This window comes from Hesperophylax consimilis, chromosome 20 (assembly GCF_061612785.1).
Source record: "Hesperophylax consimilis isolate HC1 chromosome 20, BYU_Hcon_1.0, whole genome shotgun sequence".
Lineage (NCBI taxonomy): Eukaryota > Metazoa > Arthropoda > Insecta > Trichoptera > Limnephilidae > Hesperophylax > Hesperophylax consimilis.
The window spans coordinates 17,859,765-17,881,562 of NC_142855.1; the positions used below are offsets into that span (position 1 = coordinate 17,859,765).

The 21,798-nt window shown below is 39.2% G+C and overlaps 1 protein-coding gene across 1 annotated transcript; it reads left to right on the plus strand.

The window, feature by feature from the left end:
- Window positions 1–1,990: 1,990 nt before the first annotated feature.
- LOC149414231 (uncharacterized) lies at window positions 1,991–20,689 on the plus strand. Its single transcript, XM_089644052.1, has 9 exons — window positions 1,991–2,129; window positions 3,386–3,489; window positions 7,460–7,520; window positions 12,508–12,611; window positions 13,286–13,403; window positions 15,300–15,445; window positions 17,168–17,277; window positions 20,216–20,368; window positions 20,641–20,689. The coding sequence occupies exons 1-8, from the start codon at window positions 2,063–2,065 to the stop codon at window positions 20,358–20,360; spliced, it is 855 nt and encodes a 284-aa protein (XP_089500178.1). The 5' UTR covers window positions 1,991–2,062; the 3' UTR covers window positions 20,361–20,368; window positions 20,641–20,689.
- Window positions 20,690–21,798: the final 1,109 nt, after the last annotated feature.

Below are 21,798 nucleotides of genomic sequence, written 5' to 3' on the forward strand. Positions count from 1 at the left end.
ATGCTTAAATCGTCTGATAGAAGGATTCTCTCTGACTTGGTATTTCTATATAACATTCTAAATGATGCATTTGATAGTCCAGAATTGCTTGCGTTGATAAGCTTTCGGATTCCACTACGTCGGGATTTATTTCAGTGCAGAAATTCTGGGATTAACAACCAAATGTACTCCTCATTGCCCAGAATACTAATGGAGGGAAATAATTATTCTTGAGTCAGTGGACATCTTCAACTTGTCACTGAATAAATATAACAGATTGTTTCTGACGCAGCTCAGTTATGTGTAATATGTACTATATAATATACACTATGTATTCCTATGTAAAAGCCCCTAAGGACCTAATTAATTAAAGAAGGGGATAAATAATACAATTGGACCCAATGCAGATCCTTGAGGAACACCCATATTTTTCGATTGCTTTCGACACTGAGATTTAAATTTTTATTTTATTTCTTAAAAAGGATTTCTTTAAATAAATTTAGAGCATTCAAGGGCGCTGTGAACTACTATCTACTGTTCCTAGATGAATAATTTCTTCCACAAATATTTCTATGTTCAGTGTGTAACATTTTGACATCTAGCTCTGGCCCTATAGACCAATGTCCTAGGAATAATATTTTTTTAAAGTTCCCTGGCCGAATCTTTTCGGGCCTCCAACCGGCCTGCCTAGTCCGTCCCTGTTTGCAAGACACTGCGCCAATTCGTTATCTTTTGTACGACCCTTAAGCTGCTGCCACACGCAAAGCTCACATCAACAGATAATATAAAGCACAATAGCGCTCGCCATACAATCCCATACAGACCCGACACACGTAAAAAGATAACGCGCTATAATTGTGGTTCTGAACTTCGCTAACCGAATTTATTTTACGTAACCGCTCCCGACGCGATATTTGAAAAGTTATGCGTCCCCCTCTCCGTCGTAAAAAGGAGAGGGGGTCATTTTAATTACGGAGCTACCAACTAAGTTCCGTGTTCCCTTTGACAGCCATGACATAAGCAGCCTAGTAATGCATTTCTTATTTATTATGTTAGCTCATATCGTCATGTGTGCTAGTAAATTTAGAAACATAAAAAAAACCTTATTTGGCAAACATACTTAACATATATTTAAAATATAAATATAATCAATATTTGAATTTGAAGTAAACAAATTTTCGCCCTTTCAAAATTAATCATATTTTTAATCTCAGTATGTTTATATGGTAATATCATTCGGTTTTTTGATAAAGTTGGACTGCCTGATACCTACATAGAGAAGCTTTTAGTTTGTTCGTTTGTTGATTGTTTTCAATTGTTTTCCTGGGTAATCTGGTTTGCTCTCGTTAGCTCTCGTGCTCTCTTCTCGTTCCCTGCCCTGGTGTTGGTCCTTGCCGCCTTTGCCTTCGACATTTTTGGAAATCGACGTGAGCTTATTTTACAATAATTTATTATATGTCGCTTTCGTCGATCGGCGTGCGAACTGCGAATTTCCTGATTCGACGGAGAGGTTATGTCAGGTTATGTGAAAATGCGCTATTTACGCGCAGATTGTTTAAAATCTAAAAAGTTTATAAATAGCATTTATAATCATATAGTTGGCGGCATCATCATCTGAGGATGAGCTGTCCAACAGATCCAGCAATAGGCGACAAGTATCATCCATTTCGAAAACGTGCTCAAGCTGTCAGTAATAATAATAATAATAATACTTGGATGACTTGTATAGCGCCGTTTTTGTGCAAAAACACCTCAAGGGCGCTGCAGTAAAGTTGTCACTTTGACAGATGAAATTATGTTCCTCGGCCGCTCTCGAATTCAACTGACCCCCTCTCCTACCATAGGAAGAAATATTTGATAGCGTCGTGTGTCGGTAGAAAAGATGATGTGCTGTACATTAACTTTTGATGTGAGCTTTGCGTGTGGCAGCAGCATTAAAGTCAAAATACTGATGCAACTCTTAGCTACCATAAATATGGTAGCTGAGGTCTTTGCATCGCATTTTGCTTTCAAATCACAACTAGGGAGGTACTTAATACCTTTAGGTTTTGTTTAAATTCTGTGTTTGCTTAAAACAATCATAATGCGTTATCTCTTAGAGATTGTGTCCGCGGTGATCATGTTGACTTGTGTTGTGGGACTACAGGAAGGTAAGAAGTTTTAAAAAAAGTTCAATTAAATTAACTTACAATTTAAAAAAAACATCATTGATTGTACTTGTATTTGTGAGTGTATTATTTATTTATTTATTCATTTTTGGAAAATCGACAGTTTATATTTAATCAGTTTGTACATGAGTGTTATTTAGTAAAATAAAACCAATATGGATTTCCTCCTTGTGACTTTAACTGAGACAGCATAATTTAAATTTGTGAGAAAGGAATATGAATTAAATAAAAATTATACACAACAGTCATGTAAATATGAATGTTAGAGGGAGCTCGCTAATATTAAAAAACGATCATAAAATAGAGTGAAAATGGTGAAAATATTTAATAAAACACGACTCGTTTGAACTAGAACAAAAATCTGTCGACAAATGCTTAAGTTGCATTTAAAGATTCACTGTGATTTTTTTCATACCTATAACACAATAAATAACAAAACGTGTTTTGAATAATTTTTGTTGTTTACTTTGCGATTTTTTTTCTATCGAGAGAATTTCATATAATTACAGTTTCGGCTTTACAAATGTATAGATATTACAATATACTAGACTAGAAACGTCTTTTATGAAAATTGACAGTCCTAACTTTCAGACACTGAATTTAAGTAAATGATGCATGAAAGCATTTAGAGAATATATATAGCAAGTTTTAAGGGAAAAAACGGTCACGTTTGGTAAAACCGCCCATGATGTGATTTTGATCAATTCATCAAAATATTATTATTTATTATTAAGGCGATGCACTACGTAGTGTAATATTTTAAATCGAGCCGCTATCAATTACACCCCTTACGTAGATGGCGATATGGTTTAAATTCCCGCTTAACACCATCCGCCTGTATTGATTTATGCAAGAAAAAAACATGGCCAAAAAGTGCCTTTTATTTTATTTTGTGGATGTTCAGGCATAAATATTAAACTTTTTTTCGTTCATTTTATAAATAACTTAATTTTCCACATTATACAATAAAATCATAACCGAAAATGGGTTCGTAAGTAGGAGATTTCGAACTTTAAAGCAGTTTTCATAGGCCTTATACATTATTTTTTTCTGGGCTTATAAAAAGACTTATCTAAAAACTACTCGATTATTTCAAAGGCCAAGATGTATTCTACTCACAGTATTTAATTAAAGCATCTGAAACATTTCTAGGCGACCAAATTTTCAAGCCAAAAACACATGATTTTGCATTACTACGTATGGCATCGCCTTAAAACTATTGTGGTATTTTGTTACAGGTGATCCGTGCACCATGGAGAGTACAGGGCAGGCCGGCAGGTGTCTGCACTTGTCAAGGTGTCCAATTGCCGTGGAAGAAGTTGATAAGGGAATAGATCCTCAGGTGAGGTAGCAACGCACTCGACTTTGACACCCTTAGGCCATTTGTATACAGAGATGCTTACAAGCTACGCGACTGTGACGCTACGAACCTTAATGCTAAATCACTATTTTGATTAATCTTTATAACGAATTGGTGTACACTGTGAATACCAAAAATATGCTTTAGATAAATTAAAGGTTTTCCTATCGCTTCGCTTGAGTAGAATACAAATAAAAAAAAAAATTACCCAATAAAAAATATAAATGTAACATACTAAAAAAAATATTTTCCAAATAGAAATGTATGAACGCGTAAAGGAAACATCTTTTAAAAACTACAGTATTATAGCTAAGATTATCTGTGACAGTTTCACTTGATTAACTTTTTTGCTTTATTATAAAATTATTTCAAAAATAAATTAAAACCAGTTTTGTGCTTGAAATCGAACGTTTCTTGACTCCGTTTGTCAAGCGATTTTAATTCCTATTACCTTCAATATAAGGTATTCCAAGAATATACACATTTTTGGCTTGTAGCTTTCTCTTAAGTGAATCTACCGACGATGACAATAATATTTTTCGTCTTTATATTCACAAGTATAATATAACACTCTAAAAGAAGATATTTTCGAGATGAAATTGTAGGGCATTACATGAGAATGATGTCAAATGAACATTCAAGTCATGTTTGTATGACATTTCGGTTAAACGAGTAAGAGATACGAATGCAACTAGCGTAGAGTCAGTAGCGTGCCACCAGCACCGTCAGTAGCGTGCCACTAGCACCGTCAGTAGCGTGCCACTAGCACTCACCGTCAGTAGCGTGCAACTAGCACCGTCAGAAGCGTGCCACTAGCAATGCCAGTAGCATGTCACCAACACTGCCAGTAGCGTGCCACCAGCACCGTCAGTAGCGTGCAACTAGCACCGTCAGAAGCGTGCCACTAGCAATGCCAGTAGCATGTCACCAACACTGTCAGTAGCGTGCCACCAGCACCGTCAGTAGCGTGCAACTAGCACCGTCAGAAGCGTGCCACTAGCAATGCCAGTAGCATGTCACCAACACTGCCAGTAGCGTGCCACCAGCACCGTCAGTAGCGTGCAACTAGCACCGTCAGAAGCGTGCCACTAGCAATGCCAGTAGCATGCCACCAACACTGTCAGTGGCGTGCCACCAGCACCGTCAGTAGCGTGCAACTAGCACCGTCAGAAGCGTGCCACTAGCAATGCCAGTGGCATGCCAACAACACTGTCAGTAGCGTGCCACCAGCACTGCCAGTAGTGTGCCAGTAGCATGCCACCGGCACTCTTTTTCTTTTCCTCGTCTCGTGTGTTTTGTGCTGCAGGTTTCAATTTTTCTTTGAAATTCAAATGATGTATGCCATAAGATTGCGATAAGATTCTGATTAATGCAATAAATAAACAAAAAGTGTGTTTTATTGTATTTTGAAGTTCAGACACAAATATTAAGAAATTTTACGATAATTTTCTAAAGAACTTAATTTTCCTCAATATGCCTAAAGTAAAATAATAACCGGAACCGCATTTGTGGTAGCGATGAGTCGTTCATAAGCGAGTCACATAATTGAGCTAGCTCTTTTGTGGTGAGCCGTATTTGTACGACTCAATTGAACGGATACCCTTTTTTCTACAGGGGGTATTTTAGAAAAATAGCACCACTGAGTTTATCCAAGTATTAATTGTTATTATAAATACTCCGCGACGTGAATGCCATCTGACAGCCTTGGAAAGGACTTGGGCTATGTACCCACACCTACTAACTACCTAGCATCTTATTTATGTCGTGCTACGAGCCGGCGTGCCGGTACCAATAGTGGTACGATCATTCATACGCTGGGAGCTGGGAGCCGTATCGGGGAGCCGTATCAGGTGATTCGTATCGTGCGCCACAGTGTTCTCATTGCTCATTCGGCTCCCGCGTCGTTCAATTGAGTCACTCTTTGAACCGTAGGAAAATATTGAGCTGGTACCGTAGCCCCCCGCTCTAAGAGTAGAAAATGTTGAACTTTAACAATATACCAGCGTTTGAGGGTCATATATGACCGGGTGTCCATATTTCATCAAGTATTTTTATCTTTTTTTTCGACGTTAGAAAGACAAATAATTATTCTTTTCAGTTTGCCTCAAATATTTATACTGGAATTCGAATTAATAAAATCCTGAAAATAGACAAAATTCATATTTTGCGCCTCTACCGTAACAATCGTTTTAACTTTAAAAATTATTACTCATTTTTTTTATTCTATGAATGAGATAAAAGTGAAGTAACACTTTTCTTACAAATTCTCCAAACAAAACAAATTATCTAGTTCTCTCAATTTTTCTATGATTGGAGTAAAAAATTAAATAAAACATTCGAGCAAAGAAATTATATTTATTTTGCGACGAAACTCCACAATATCCTTCCCCCTGATATAAAGCGAATAGAAAATTTGAATGATTACAAATCAAGAATAAAAATCTGGCTGAAAGAGATTAATGAAAAAACTCTGAACAAAACATTTGTCCGTCTCAGCACGGGTCACCCTAGTGAGGAGGAAAAATAAATACAACTTACTACACATATATTTATATCATATTTTGTATGTTCAATGTTTAAATAGTCGTTATAATAAAAAATTTTAATTTAAAAAAAAACAAAACACAGAAAAATAAAAAGAAAACGGTATCAACTGGGAATCAAACCCAGGATCTCTGTTTTACAACAACATGACAATACCTTTATCCACTCGACCATTGTCACCTAATTATTTAACCTAGTTAATAATAATAATAATAATTGGATGACTTGTATAGCGCCGTTTTTGTGCAAAATCACCTCAAGGGCGCTGTACAAACTTATAATACATTTCTACAGTGATCAATGTTATTACTTAACTATTTATGGAGATAATATACAGTACAATACTTACCTGGTAGGTCACAAGAGATTAACACTTATTTAACATTATCTAATTGTTTATTAGCGAAATTTAGATACAGGATTTAGGAAATAATTAGAAAATTGGATATAACTGAACTTTCTCTCAGGAATTTAAGGGTATGACAGCTTAAAAAGGTAAGTTTTTAGTTTAGACCTGAATTCTGTTGGACTTGTTATGGATCTAAGGCTGATTTTAGTGTCACGCCGACCGCACGCGCACCGTCGGCGCTGATGGTCGAGATATATGAACTTCTAGGAAGCGTTTTTGAATGACGCGTAGCTATCAGCGCGCAAGGTGGTCAGCGCTGATGGCTACGCGGCCGTACTCGTCGCGCGTCAGCGCCGCGTAGTTGTCGGCGCTGACGATCGCACGAGCGCCTCTGCTTTCAGCGAGCGTTCTAGTGTCGAGCGGAGCAGATGTCATCGCGTGTACAGTCATGGCGGATAGGTAGTACAAAGCAGCAATAACTTATACACTCCGCATTTTGGTCTTCGACTGTACAGTAAGGCGGTCAGTACGATACTGAAACGAGCCACGCTGAGCCTCAGCGCTGACGAACTACGCGCTGATCTATGAGCGCTGACGGTGAGCGTGACACTAAAATCAGCCTTAGTTTTTACCAAGCCTTCGGCCCAGATGCTCCGAAAGCGCGATCACCAAACTTAGTATTTGTCTTGAACTTAGGTTCCATCAGTCTGCCTACAGCTGATGATGTTGCTGATCTAAGAGTTGACTGCCTCAGACCAGTGTTTTCCAGGACGCATAGTTCATAGGGTTGGGCCATTTCATTGATGGATTTAAACACCATCCAGCACAGTTTGTACTGGATGTCAGGGCACTTGAGCCAGTGAAGGTTACGAAGGTGTTCTGAAACCTACCTACGTACCTAGTTAATTACAATTAACTACCAATTATTATATTGAAACTAATTTTTCCCATATTTTTACAGCTATATTTTGAATGGTTACAAAGTTCTAAAAAATTGGTTAAAAATAACGTAGATAGTGTCTCGGATAAACAAATATTTATAATTAATATTGCTTTCAGATTTGCAGTTTTGAGGGTACCGTTGCGATTGTCTGCTGTCCTCCTGTGAAGATAGTTGAAGGTACAGTATCTGAATCTAATCAAATCCGGTAGACCATTATTTCCCAAACTAAGGGACAAACTACCGGGCACCAAGAAATAAAAATGCCGGGTCGCATACCTTCCGTGGGTAAATTTACTGATATTCGTAGAAAATCTATAAAAACTCAACGATTTTCTTTCAAATTTTGTACATCATGACAATCTTTGTATAATTTTTTGAGAATAAAACAAGAACATTGGAGTAATTTCTATCATGACTGTCTTCGTGAATTGCAATCGTTAATTTTTGGCTAATAGTGTTAGGAAATGATAAACAGTTGTATTTAGGACATGGTTTCTCTCCTGAATGCTTAAGCATGGTGACTGAGTATCTCATCAAAATGACAGTTTAACACACCTACAAAAAGTGATATAAAGTCATGAAAAGTGATGAAATAAAACTAGGTTAAATAGGTTACGTAGGTAAATATTTAACCTTGTTTTTGTTTCATCACTTTTAATGACTCTATATCACTTTTTAAAGGTGTGTTTAATTGTGATTTTGATGTAATATCATGGAACCCTTAAGAATACAATAGAATTCATTTATTTATTTATAAATTCACGCCCGGCTGGGCTTTTAAATGTTATTTTATTATTTTTTTACAAAGAACATCTAAATAAACAAAACAAAATCAAAGTAAAATCAAAAAACAAAATCAAAAAGAAAATAGAAGACCTAATAAAACACAACCTCTTAAACAAAAACAATGTCAAAACGAAATAAAGTGCAAACTAGAAACTCCGCCATGCAAGATGGAAAAATATATTTTTTTTTATTTTTTTTTTTTTATGTGACACCTCACAAGAGTGTCCCTGCCTGTGCAGTGCACAGACAGGGGAACTATGTCACCACCCGGTTGGGCGGCGTTGTGAGGCGGAGTAAGGTAGGGGCTGTAGGAAGGGATTTGTTAATGCGGGCCTTGAAGAGGCTCGGATTATAGGAGGGAGGAAAAACAGATGCCGGTAGCTCGTTCCACATACGAGCCGACTTACACAAAAACGAGTCGTAAAAACGGCCCGTTCTCATGAAGCCAACGTCAACCGTGAACGGGTGTTCAGTTCGTGTCCGTCGAGTTTCGCGCACGTGCACCGGTGCATCAGGAATCAATGCTGCTAGCTCCTTGGAGCAGGCTCCATTGAAATACCTGTAGAACAGACACAGCATGCCTACATTGCGTCTATGCATCAGAGAAGGCAATCGGTCTGTTAACAACGGATTGTCAATCAGACGGATCGCTCTCCTTTGCAAAGACTCAAGCAGGTTTATCAAGTATTTTGGGGCACCAGCCCAAAGGTGGCTCCCAAATTCAATAGTTGGGCGGACTTGAGACTTGTACAGGGTCAGCAGCTGGTCACTGTTGAAGAATCTCCTAGCCCTGTACAAGACGCCCAACTTTTTGGAGGCCTGATTTACTCGGGCTTCTATGGATCCCCGATACTTGAGCTGGTCTGATATAGTAACTCCAAGCATTTCGATGGAGTCTTTATTGGGGAGAGTGCTCCCATCAAATTGCACCAGACAGTCATTGATCTCCCTCTTTGCCGAAATCAGACACGCTTGGGTTTTTGAGACGTTGAAACTGACCAAGTTGGCCTTACCCCAGGCACGAACCATCTCTAGGTGGTGGTCAATTTTTCGCTTCAAAACTTCCCGAGCTGTTCGGACATCATAGGTGGAAGGGGGCCTGTCAAAAAGATAACCCTCGTGAACGGTGCTGTCATCAGCGTAGCAGTGAATTGGTGCACATTCAACGAGATCGTTGATGTGCAATAAAAACAGCGTCGGAGACAGCACAGATCCTTGTGGCACCCCCGCATTGATTTGGTGCGGTGAGGAAGAAGAGCCGTCAACCACGGTTTGAATTGTTCTTCCCCTCAGAAAGTCCGCAATCCAACTATGCAGGGTTGGGTGGATCCCATACGATGGTAATTTCCCGATAAGCGCCCGGTGCCAGACTCTGTCAAAGGCTTTGGAGATATCCAACCCAACGGTTTGGGTTTCACCAAAACGTTCCATGTACCGCCCCCAAATATGCGTTACATATCCGAGTAGATCGCCACACGATCGGTTTCGACGAAATCCATATTGCCGATCGCTTAGGATATTGTTATTCTCGAGATATGTGAGCAATTTGTTGTTAACCACCCTTTCTAATACCTTCGAGAGTATGGAAGTGATGGCTATGGGGCGGTAGTTAGAAGGGTCGGAACGGTCCCCCTTTTTTGGGATTGGGTGGACGATTGCCTTTTTCCAAAGATCTGGCACCTTTCCACCTTTGAGAGAGAGCCTAAATAATTTCGCGAGCACTGGAGTCATTTCTGCAGAACACCTCTTGAGGACCAAGGCAGGTATTCCGTCCGGCCCACTGGCTTTGTCGACTTTCAGCTCGTTCAAGACTCGGAGAACCTCTCTGTTCCGGATCTTCGGTTCCTCCATTTGAAAACCGCAGTGCGGAATGGAAGGGGGAGTCTCTCCGTTATCTTGAAGAGTTGAGTTTTCCGCGAAAATTTTGCCTAATAATTCAGCTTTCTCGCGGGCTGAGTTAGCCAGCCGACCATCAGGCTTGGTCAGAGGTGGGAAAGTGGTTCTGCAGAAATTTCTTCCGATCGAGCTAGCGAGTGACCAGAAAGCACGGCTACCAGTGGGGCAGTCAGCCAGCTTTTTCGCAATTCTCTGGTCGTGATCGCTCTTAGCTCTATTTAGAACTCTCTTACAATCCCTTGCCCGTTTTCGGTATTCGGAAAGGTTATTCATGGAGCTAATCTTCCGGAGTGCATTAAAAGCCGTATTTTTCAGTCTGACAGCTTCAGCACAGCGATGGTCAAACCACGGTTTTGTGCCCGCTCCAGAGGATTTGACGGAGAAGGGAATGTAGCAATCCATTGCTGATGTGATTACTTCTTCTACCTCGCGTGCACAAATTGATGGGTCCTCGGAGCTAAAGCATACAGTACTCCAAGGAAAGGCGCCGAAGAAAGACCGCATGCCGTCCCATTTTGCTGCCCTGTAGTGCCATACCTTCCTCTTTACATGTTTGTCGGGTTGACGGTTCATGGAGGATGGGACAGAGGTGGTAATCAGGCAGTGGTCAGAGGATCCTAAGGGCGCTGTCACCTCCACTCTGTACCCGAGTGGCTCACTAGTGAGAAACAAATCGAGTAGGTTGGCTCGATGTGATGGGATGTCTGGTATTCTGGTCGGAGATTCTACGAGTTGGCTTAGTCCATGGATAAGGGCAAAGGATTCCGCAGATCTACCGGCAGAGTTTGTTGGGCCCGAGAACTTCAGCCATTGTTCATTATGAACATTGAAGTCCCCCAGGATTACAAACTCGGCCGATGGGTAACGGGGCAAGAGAATATCTACAGTGTCACTCAAGTATTTAAACAACTCAATAGTGTCTGATTCGGCAAGGTTTGGTGAGCGATATAGGCACGCATAGATTCTCATCATACCGGTGAGATCCACACGTACCCATAAAACTTCGTGTTTTGCGCTCTCGATATTTGCGAGACGAGCGCAGCTGATGTCAGCACGGCTGTAAAGGCAGACACCTCCTTTGGGCCTGAAAAGGCTTTCCAGATGATATCCTGGGCAGTTCAGATAGGAGTTATCTGGGGGCTCGGCAATCTGTGTTTCCGTAAGGAAGAGGAGATGGGGATTTTGTGAGAGAAGGTGGTGGTGGATGGGAGTTAGGTTGGTGTGCAGACCGCGAATGTTAGCGAAATTCACCTTCATCCTCGGTCCACACTGAGGACACCTACTGTTCGCTGTCGCTGAGTTTATATTAATTTGTTGTGAGTTCATAGTTTTTAAGTTTGTTTTATTTGTTTGTGGGATTTAGGATGGGTTGGGAAGGATTAGGTTAAAAAGGTTGGGTGGGGAGTTGGAGAGTGGAGCAACTGGATACACCAAATGTAAGGTATGTTCTTCTGACTGCGGTTCTAGGCAATGGGCAGGAGAGTCCGGCTGTGGGGGTCGCCCAGTGCGCCCCAAACGCTAGATGCTGGGTCCTCACCGGTCACGAACCGGCACAACATCAGCGGCAGGGTTTTTTCGCTGGCTGATGGGGCAGCCCACCCTTGGTCGTGAGCCCAAGGGTCGGGCCCCTGTACTATCCAGCGGCCCGGACAGCGATAACCGGTTTACTGGATCTCCCTCAACTGGCCTCTCCCAGCCCGGCCCGCCCCGCAGTGAGTAGGCTGACCCATTCATCAGTGTGATCCAGAACGCACAACCCTCCATGAGCCCGGGCACCCCTGCTAAGTCACCAAACGTAGCGAACCACTTCAGGTGACTTGTGGCAGAGGTGTTGGTAACCCAGAGTATGGTTCCCGGGGCGGCGGTACCCATTGACCACCTCCCAAATTACAAAATATAATACTAGGAAAATTACAAAACTTTGGTAAGATAAACAGAGCTACGTAGTTTCTGTAGTTAAATTATATTATATTTGATATTCGTCTTTCTGAAATAAATTGGGTAATGACTTGTTCTTATTTGGTGAATGATGTGTTGAATATATCAACCACATCTTTATAGTCATTACCCAAATTTAGTATACGGCCAACAGGGGTATGGAATTGAAATTCTGTGTTGGTGTTATCACAATAGAACGGTAGATAATGCCTCGATGTTGGTTTGCGAGGTATATGTAAAGAAATCAAGTATAATTGTTCAGGGCTGTCAATTATTGAATTTATGATTTTATATAAACATTTTAGGTCATTAACTATTCTACGTTAAGATAATTTTAATAAGTTGAGTTGACATAGTAGATAATCATAGTTGACGCATTCCCTTGTAATACCCATTCTGAAATGAATAATAACAAAATAGAATAATATAGCGAAGGATAAAATAAAAAATACTCGGTACACAGAAGTAGGCGATGGTAAGGTAAGTGGTATTTCCTAGGTTCCAACATGTAACCCTGATGTGACTGTATGTTGTGTTCTTGTAGGTAGCACCTGTATCGTGGTGGAAACGGGGATGACGGGAGCATGCAGTCGACTCGCAGACTGTCGGGTGGCGATGCTTGCTGCAAGTAAAGGCAATCTACCACAGGTAAACAGATTTTATCATCAAACCTCCTTATCAACAAAACCACAGGCCAAAAATGTGCATATTTTTTGTGTGTCCTAAATCGCCACAAATTAGGTTGAGTCAACGAAACTAACCGCAACCTGAATTTAAAGTTCCTAACATTTCGTAGGTGAAGTTTACGTCATAGAGAAAATCCCAACTAATTAGAACCATTACAAATGCGAAAGTATGTTTGTTTGTCCTTACTTCGAGACTCAGCGGATCCACTGATCGACGTGAATTTTTGCATAGAGATAGTTGGAGGTCTGTGAAGATGTCACTTTGCACATACATTCCATTCCTGTGGGAGAATTCTTTTTTCGGTAATTTCTCCTCAATACCACGCGAGCGAAGCTCAACGACAAATGACTGTTGCCAAGCGGTGATTGCTTTTTGAGTTATTAAACTGAATTGCGCTGCCTCCTCTCTCTTTTTTTCAACAATTCAGAAAGCCTTGCAATCTCCATCATCGGGAAAGATGTTAGACAGAGCATTTTATTAACTGTCACTTAGACGACCCTATTGAAAAATCCCTGGGTCAGCCGACTTTTTCTCTCTGGACTGCTATTATTTCTCTTGTCGTGTTATATGTTATGCTGTAATTGGACATCAAACGATGAACAAACAAATGATCAATATAACATGTTGGGTTTCAGATATGTAACCCGTATGCCAGTGCGACAGAAGGACAGTTAGTTTGCTGCTCCGAGCCGTGTTCACCTGTGTCCAAGATACTAGTACCGCAGCAACCAAGCGGATCAAAGGCGGCTGATTGTAAGTATAAATACAATACACAAATTAATTTATTATTTAAATTAGAAAATACCACCATAGTAGGTATATACATAATTCATAGACCAGCCTATAAAGGAAAGGAAAACAAACCAAGTAGCGAGGAGCGGAGAGGCGGCTCCCTTTCCGTGATTTGTGATATATTGAATCTGACAGTATGCAGGCAACTCCCATTATGCTTAAGCATGCTGATGAATTGCTAGTCCTTTGTTACAATGGTGCCCAAATTTAACTAAAAATCCCAAATCGGGTAAAACAAAAACTTGGGCTTGTTTTCAAAATGTTGTATTTTGTTACACTATTTAGTTAAAAACTTTAACAGATGTGTTATAATTTAAACAAATCACTACGCTAGTGTGTTCGATTAAGGCGAAGGTTAATGTTAAATCAATATTTTGATTAATCTTTATAACGAATTGGTGTACATTATGAAATCCAAAAAATATGCTTTAGATAAATTGAAGGTTTTCCTATCGTTTCGCTTGAGTAGAATACAAATAAAAATAGTAATTTCTCAGCAAAAAATATAAATGTAAACTACTAAAAAATATTTTTTTCAATAGAAATGTATGAACGCGTAAAGGAAACAACTTTAAAAAATACAGTATTATAGCTAAGATTATCTGTGACAGTTTCATTTGATTAACTTTTTTGCTTTCTTATAAAATTATTTACAAAATAAATAAAAACCAGTTTTGTGCTTGAAATCGAACGTTTCTAGACTCCGTTTGTCAAGCGATTTTAATGCATATTACCTACAATATAAGGTATACCAAGAATATACACATTTTTGGCTTGTAGCTTCCTCTTAAAAACGAACATTCAGATTCTGCACAGAAAAGTCCCACAATGTACTGCGCTGCAAACCGTTGCCTTACTTCAGCGAACTTTAAAATTTTGCACAGGGTCTAGTTATTTCAATGTGCGCTCTTCGGCGGTCAACGAATGACTGATGTGGTAGTTTATTCAAAGTATTATCGAACCCTTCTAGTGCCAAAAATATGGCCACGTATTATGCCTCCAGGTCGTCGAAATGATAACCAGATTTAATGTGAGGACAAGTTCATCATTTTGAATGTCTATGTACCTGTATAATATATTTATGCAATATTGGATTTATTTTGTTCTCGAAATTGATTTCTTGACTTTCTGAATATGTTTATACGACGAGTACCTGATATAAGCGACAAAAATAAATTATTGTTATCTGCTATGAGCACCAAAGTCTTCAGTCTAGAAGTTACAGTTGTAGTCCTCCCGGAGTCGTCCTAATGCCTTCTGGAATGTCTTGTAAGAAGTTTGCACCAGACTTGGCGGCCTACGTGGTCAAGATATAAAGTTCTCGACTTCGAATCGTGCAAAATACGGCGTGCACTGGTAAATATACAGAAAACAGGACACGCGTGTCTCAATATGCTCATTTTGTTTTTAAAAAACTTTTTAGTAGTTAGTTAATAATGAGAACTAAGTTTTTCAGTTTCTGCAAATAGAAAATAATGCATTTTAGTAGTTATTTCGTTAAAATTAAAACCAATTTTTACTAGGCGGCCATTGTTGTTGATGTCAAAGTTTTACGGTTAGTTTGTTTTTCCCTTTTCTTATTTACATACTTATTAATAAAACAACTAGCCTAAATAAAAAAATTAAAATTGTTACGTCAAAATATGGGATGGAGAAAAGGCGTCAAATTATACAGTTTGTTTATGAAACACCTACTAAAATGCTTTTCTTTCATTTTCGGCAACTGAAAAACTTACTTCTAATTCTTATCTAAATGGAGTGGTAACCGTGTCCCCATTTTCTGTATTTTTACCATTGAACTAATTGGAGTTGGTTCTGACCATTATCTCAAAACATTATTTTTTTTTTCCTCTACAGACTGCATAGAACTGGCAGGGAAACTGTACCCCTGCCAGCACACTAGTTTTGGCTGGACCCGAGGAGACATGTGTCCAGCAATACCTAATACAGGCACAGAACACCACGAGACTCGCATATACTCTATCACAGAGGCTCCTTACAAGGCAAGTTACAGACATTATTACGACCGCAGTAAGAAGTATTAAGTTGAATACAAATTATTTGCGTTAATTAAATAAACCATTTATAAACAATGACATAAATTACAACTACATTTAAAAAAAAAAACTTATTTTATTTCATCAATATACATTATAAAAGTAAGTGTACAATGTGCGTGACGCTAAAAGTCAGAAAAGAGTCCCGGTACGATCAAGGGAGTTATATGGCGTGGCAGGCCTCTATCCCCCATCCATGAAGAAGGTTTCCGTTTTTACTACACACTCTACAAATTTCTAGAAAAGTCCAGAATATTCTAGATTATTCGGAAGCATTCCACAATATTCTGGAACATCCCGGAACATTCTGGAATGTTGTGAACATTCGGGAACATCCCAGAATATCCCAGATCATCCCAAAAAAACTGAATTACACGCCGTTTCCTGATAAACTTTTAGTAAATTAGTAATAATATAATGTAACTCGTATTGAAGGTTTATATATATATAGAGTACACTTCAGCTAGTTTAAGGCGATGCACTACGTCGTGTAATATTTTAAATTGTGCCGCTATCAATATCCCTTACGTAGATGGCGTTAAGGTTTAAATTCCTGCTTAACAAAATCCGCCTCTTTTGATTTATGCAAGATAAAAACATCCTTTTTTTCCTGTTTTTTTTGTTGTTTGTTTTTGGGGTGTTATGCCGTGTTGCGCTAACTCCTTCTTTAGCCGACGTTTCGGACAGCGTTGCAGTGTCCATCATCAGGGCAGATCCGGTAGATCCGAAGATGTGTTTTCCTTTTTCCGATTTTTCCTTTTTTTCCGATCGTTTTATAAATAACTTAATTTGCCACATTATACAATAAAATCATGACCGAAAATGGGTTCGTAAGTAGGAGATTTTGAACTTTAAAGCAGTTTTCATAGGCCTTATACATTATTTTTTTCTGGGCTTATAAAAAGACTTATCTTAAAAATACTCGATTATTTCAAAGGTCAAGATGTATTCTACTCGCAGTATTTAATTAAAACATCTGAAACATTTCTAGGCGACCAAATTTTCAAACCAAAAACAAATGATTTTGCATTACTACGTAGTGCATCGCCTTAACATACAAAAAAACAAGAATCACCTAAGTACAGATAATTTAGACTAGTCATTACTCACTATCAATGCATAGTTGTTACACATTAGCATATAGATTTAGTGTTATTTTAGATTATGTGTGTCAATAATAATAATCCGTAATCAGTAAATAATAGTAAGATTAAGAAAGGGACGCTTAGATGGATTGGACATGTAGAGCAAGTCTTACTCGTACCAGCCATACCCCGTATTGGAGATGCCATAGTTTCACATTTATACAAATAAATTTAATTGACTTTTTAATTTATTTTCGAGCAATTTAAAAGAAGACTCGCTCACATACAGTTCTCCAACTTGTCGTGGATGGAGATTTTAGAGAATAAGTTCCTTATATTAAATCAGGGATTTATTCGAGACTTCGCGTATTACAAGAGAGACTACAATGGTCGACTAGGAGCTGGCTAAATGAGATTTGGCTACTAGGCCCTAGCTACCACTGGCTACTAGCTGCCATCTTGCGGACTTCCAAGCAAGCTCTTTGCACTGCCCTCTATGAGTGCATCTGTGAAGTTCTGGGCTAACCCACTTCCCAACAGAATATAATCATATGTATAATGTAAAGAGGGCTTGTATTCCCAGGCACGATTTGGAAGTGGTGAAAAGGACAAAATCACCTGGCAGAAGACAGGAGGGACCCTAATGAGTGACCGATGGGTTGTCACTACCGCATACGTCCTTGACGGCATAGGGTGAGTCTAACTAAACATCACGCCATTTCCCAGCAGGGGTTGGTAATCAGGACAGACTGCCAAACAACTCGGTCATGGCACACACTCCTTGCCTCATTCATATTCATACATGGTCACATATACATGGCCTCAAGTATCTGCTTCACTTAATCATGCCATGACTTCCTCGGGCGACCCCAACTTCTTCCACCATTCGCATTTGCATTATATATTCTCCTAACACACCTTGCATCGTTCATTCACTCTACATGCCCAAACCTTCTACTAAAGCGTCCCTTTATCAATCTTACTCATCACGTTTACATCAGCCTTGCACTCTATGCGGATCTCCACATTTCTCACATGATCATACGTGGTTTTACCACACATACGCCTCAGGGATCTCATTTGTACAGCATCTAATCTACTTTCATCCTTCCTCTACACGTTCCATGCCTCACTACCATACAACAGAGTAAGTAGCAGCACTCCATTGTGGACTGCTAGCTTATCTTCTTTGGACATATTTTTGCTAGCGCTAATTGCATTCAGTCCTCCATTAAACCTTCTTTCAATATCTCTGTCAGCCTTCCCATCTCTCTAGAACATACTTCCTAAATACACAAACTCATCCACCTGCTCCAAGTATTCCTCATTCACAACTATATTGCACACAGTTCTTGTAGGTACGCATTCTATTTCAAACACCATGACACTTACTTGGATTTATTACTTTCAAATTCTACTCATCTTGTAAACAACTCTCAAAGTGGTAAATAGAGACCGGAAAAAGCAATCTACATTTTTTCATTATTATTTTACCTGATTAGTGCATTTACATTATCTGCTAAAAATGAGCAGTCTCCAAAATGAGTATATTCTTAGTGTGCTTTATACTACCACAAATATAGGGAGTATGCAAAAATATCGCGTGGCAAACGGAGTTTAGAAACGGGTTATTAAATACACATAGGAAGCCCTGAGGAAAGAAATTTCCGTCAGGGCCTATTTCATCTTTAGGGATGCTGTGTGGAGGGACTACTTGGGTTCTGGGAGGTAAAGGGGCATGAAAGGGGGAGGGTAAGAGTGACGGACTTATGAATCAGAGGCGGTCGGTGACTTTTTGTAGAAGGGATGCTGGACAAATATTTATACTCGTACTTACTACGTACTTGATATCAAATATGCACATCTAGACGCTAACCCACGAACGAGATACAATTAGGTACCGTCTAAAATTATCTCTATAAATCCATTAAGCTTCATAACTCAATGTTTCCAGTACCAGAATAAGTATTTTTTTCCGCAAATGACAAAGACACAAAACTTTTTCGCACTAATTATTCAATTATACAACCACACAATTCACTATTATCATTTAGAACACGTTGGCGTAGTATCCATCTTATTTTGGGTATTCATTTTATTTATTTAAGTTATGATTAAAAAGTAAATCGCAGGTTAATAATATTCAATAAGAATTCGACTTCAGTATTCGAGTTCATAGCAAACTGTCAAAGCAGCGCGCGCATACAATCCAATGGATTAGTAATAGAGTACACGATTCTGTGCATTATAGATAAGACGGTTTCTGTACGTTGGATGCTGTCATCAGAGATGTGCAAAATGGGTACCCAAAACCATTTGAAATGCAAAATGGAAATGGGTCAAAACTTTTCCATTTGAAAATGCAAAATGCAAAATGGTTTTTAGAAAAGCATTTCAAATGCAAAATGCAAAATACCTATTTTCAAAATGCATTGAAAATGCAAAATGGTTTCTCAGGTCAAACAATTAAAATAATTATAGAATTTTTAAACAATTTCGTCATTTAATAATGGACATCAATGTAGAACAAACATTATACATGATGTTAAATCCAAAAACACCACGACTATAGATTATGAAACCACAAACAAAATTGCGCGGGACTAATGTTGCCAACGTAAAAACATAGAAACTAAATCTAACATTTAATATTACAGCGTCATGGCCCCATGTTCAGTATTTGAATCAGTATTTTTTGTAATGGTATCACTCAATTGCCAGGGCTCCTACCAGGGAGCAACTTGACAAATGTAAATTATCTCTCATAGCGAGGTTGAGGACCGACTGATATTTGGGGCTTATGAAAAAAAGATGAGTGGAGATAGTAGGAAGAATGTTGCAAAAAGCATTTAAAATGGAAAATGCATTGAGAAAAGCATTTGAAATGCAAAATGCAAAATGGTTTTTAGAAAAGCATTTAAAATGCAAAATGAAAAATACCCATTTTGCATTTTGCATTTCCATTTGAAATGGATTTATTTGAAATAAAGCACATCTCTTGCTGATATTAATATCGTACAAAGTTGACGAAGATATTGGCTTGCGGGTCTCAGTGCGCATGCGCGGAAAGAACGTACGTTCTATCATTTTGGATTCGGTTTACAGATCGCTTCCACACCACATTATTATTGCCTGTGTATGTGATAGAATGTATTTGTATTTAGACTCGCCCGCGCTGTTTGTATCGTGTCGTTCGTTGTGCGTACTACAGAGAAACGGGACGATAATATGCACGATGTCTTATAATAATAATATTTGTATGATTTCTTACAGCGCCGTTTTTCAAAAAAAAATCACATTTAAATTGCAGTATTGCTGTTTACGGCTAGAATTACAAATCTTTTTACTCTGAAATGCAAGAGATGCGGAGCATACACAGCCTGTATGGACGGACCGCGCCAGGTATGAATACATCCCTCCCACTCCAGTGCAAGAGAGTCTGGCTGGAGAGTTCAAAAGGTCTCCCTCAACCATACAGACCAGGGATGTAGGATGTATTGTATTCCTCCGGATAGTTAGCGAGAAGGATCAGACTGTCAAGCCAAGCACAAAACTGATTGAAATAATTCCAGGTGATGTACTGAGGTAAGAGGTGATGTTTGCACCACTGATAAACCAATCTTTATTTCAGATCCGAAAATGTGAAGTTTGTGGGATTGGGCGGGAGATTCAACCCAGATATTCCAGATGCTATCTATGGTGTTATTAGAATAGTCATCCATCCGGAATACGATACATCTTCCAACATGTACAATAACATAGCTCTGGTACAATAAGATCGACGGTAAGCATCAAGATTAATTATGAATTTGAAATATGAGATGGACTAATATGACGATTAATGAATTGGTCCCAATGGTCAAGTTGGTAAAGACGCCTGTCCGGTAAGGCAAGTGATCCTGGGTTCGAATACCTAGTTGTGACTGTTATCTTTTCATTTTTCTTTGTCTCGTTTTGTTTTTTGTTTCGCTTAGTATATATTTATGAATTTTACATTACAAATAAATATAAATATAAATAAAAATAAATATTTGCAACCATTTTTATCGGTTTCAGAGTTATATTTACAAATAAAATTCTCCCTGCCTGTCTCCACACGGGGACTGCTCTTCCTGGCGCAGGCATTATCTACACTGGCAGGGATATTACATTGCAGGTTGACATTAAAGTAAGAACCTTTTCAGAGTTATATTTACTAATAGGATTCTCCCTGCCTGTCTCCACACGGGCACTGCTCTTCCTGGCGCAGGCCTTATCTACACTGGCACGGATATTACATTGCAGGTTGACATTAAAGTAAGAACCTTTTCAGAGTTATATTTACTAATAGGATTCTCCCTGCCTGTCTCCACACGGGCACTGCTCTTCCTGGTGCCGGCCTTATAGACACTGGCACGGATATTACATTGCAGGTTGACATTAAAGTAAGAACCTTTTCAGAGTTATATTTACTTATAGGATTCTCCCTGCCTGTCTCCACACGGGCACTGCTCTTCCTGGTGAAGGCCTTATCTACACTGGCAGGGATATTACATTGCAGGTTGACATTAAAGTAAGAACCTTTTCAGAGTTATATTTACTAATAGGATTCTCCCTGCCTGTCTCCACACGGGCACTGCTCTTCCTGGCGCAGGCCTTATCTACACTGGCACGGATATTACATTGCAGGTTGACATTAAAGTAAGAACCTTTTCAGAGTTATATTTACTTATAGGATTCTCCCTGCCTGTCTCCACACGGGCACTGCTCTTCCTGGTGAAGGCCTTATCTACACTGGCAGGGATATTACATTGCAGGTTGACATTAAAGTAAGAACCTTTTCAGAGTTATATTTACTAATAGGATTCTCCCTGCCTGTCTCCACACGGGCACTGCTCTTCCTGGCGCAGGCCTTATCTACACTGGCACGGATATTACATTGCAGGTTGACATTAAAGTAAGAACCTTTTCAGAGTTATATTTACTAATAGGATTCTCCCTGCCTGTCTCCACACGGGCACTGCTCTTCCTGGTGCCGGCCTTATAGACACTGGCACGGATATTACATTGCAGGTTGACATTAAAGTAAGAACCTTTTCAGAGTTATATTTACTTATAGGATTCTCCCTGCCTGTCTCCACACGGGCACTGCTCTTCCTGGTGCAGGCCTTATCTTCACTGGCAGGGATATTACATTGCAGGTTGACATTAAAGTAAGAACCTTTTCAGAGTTAT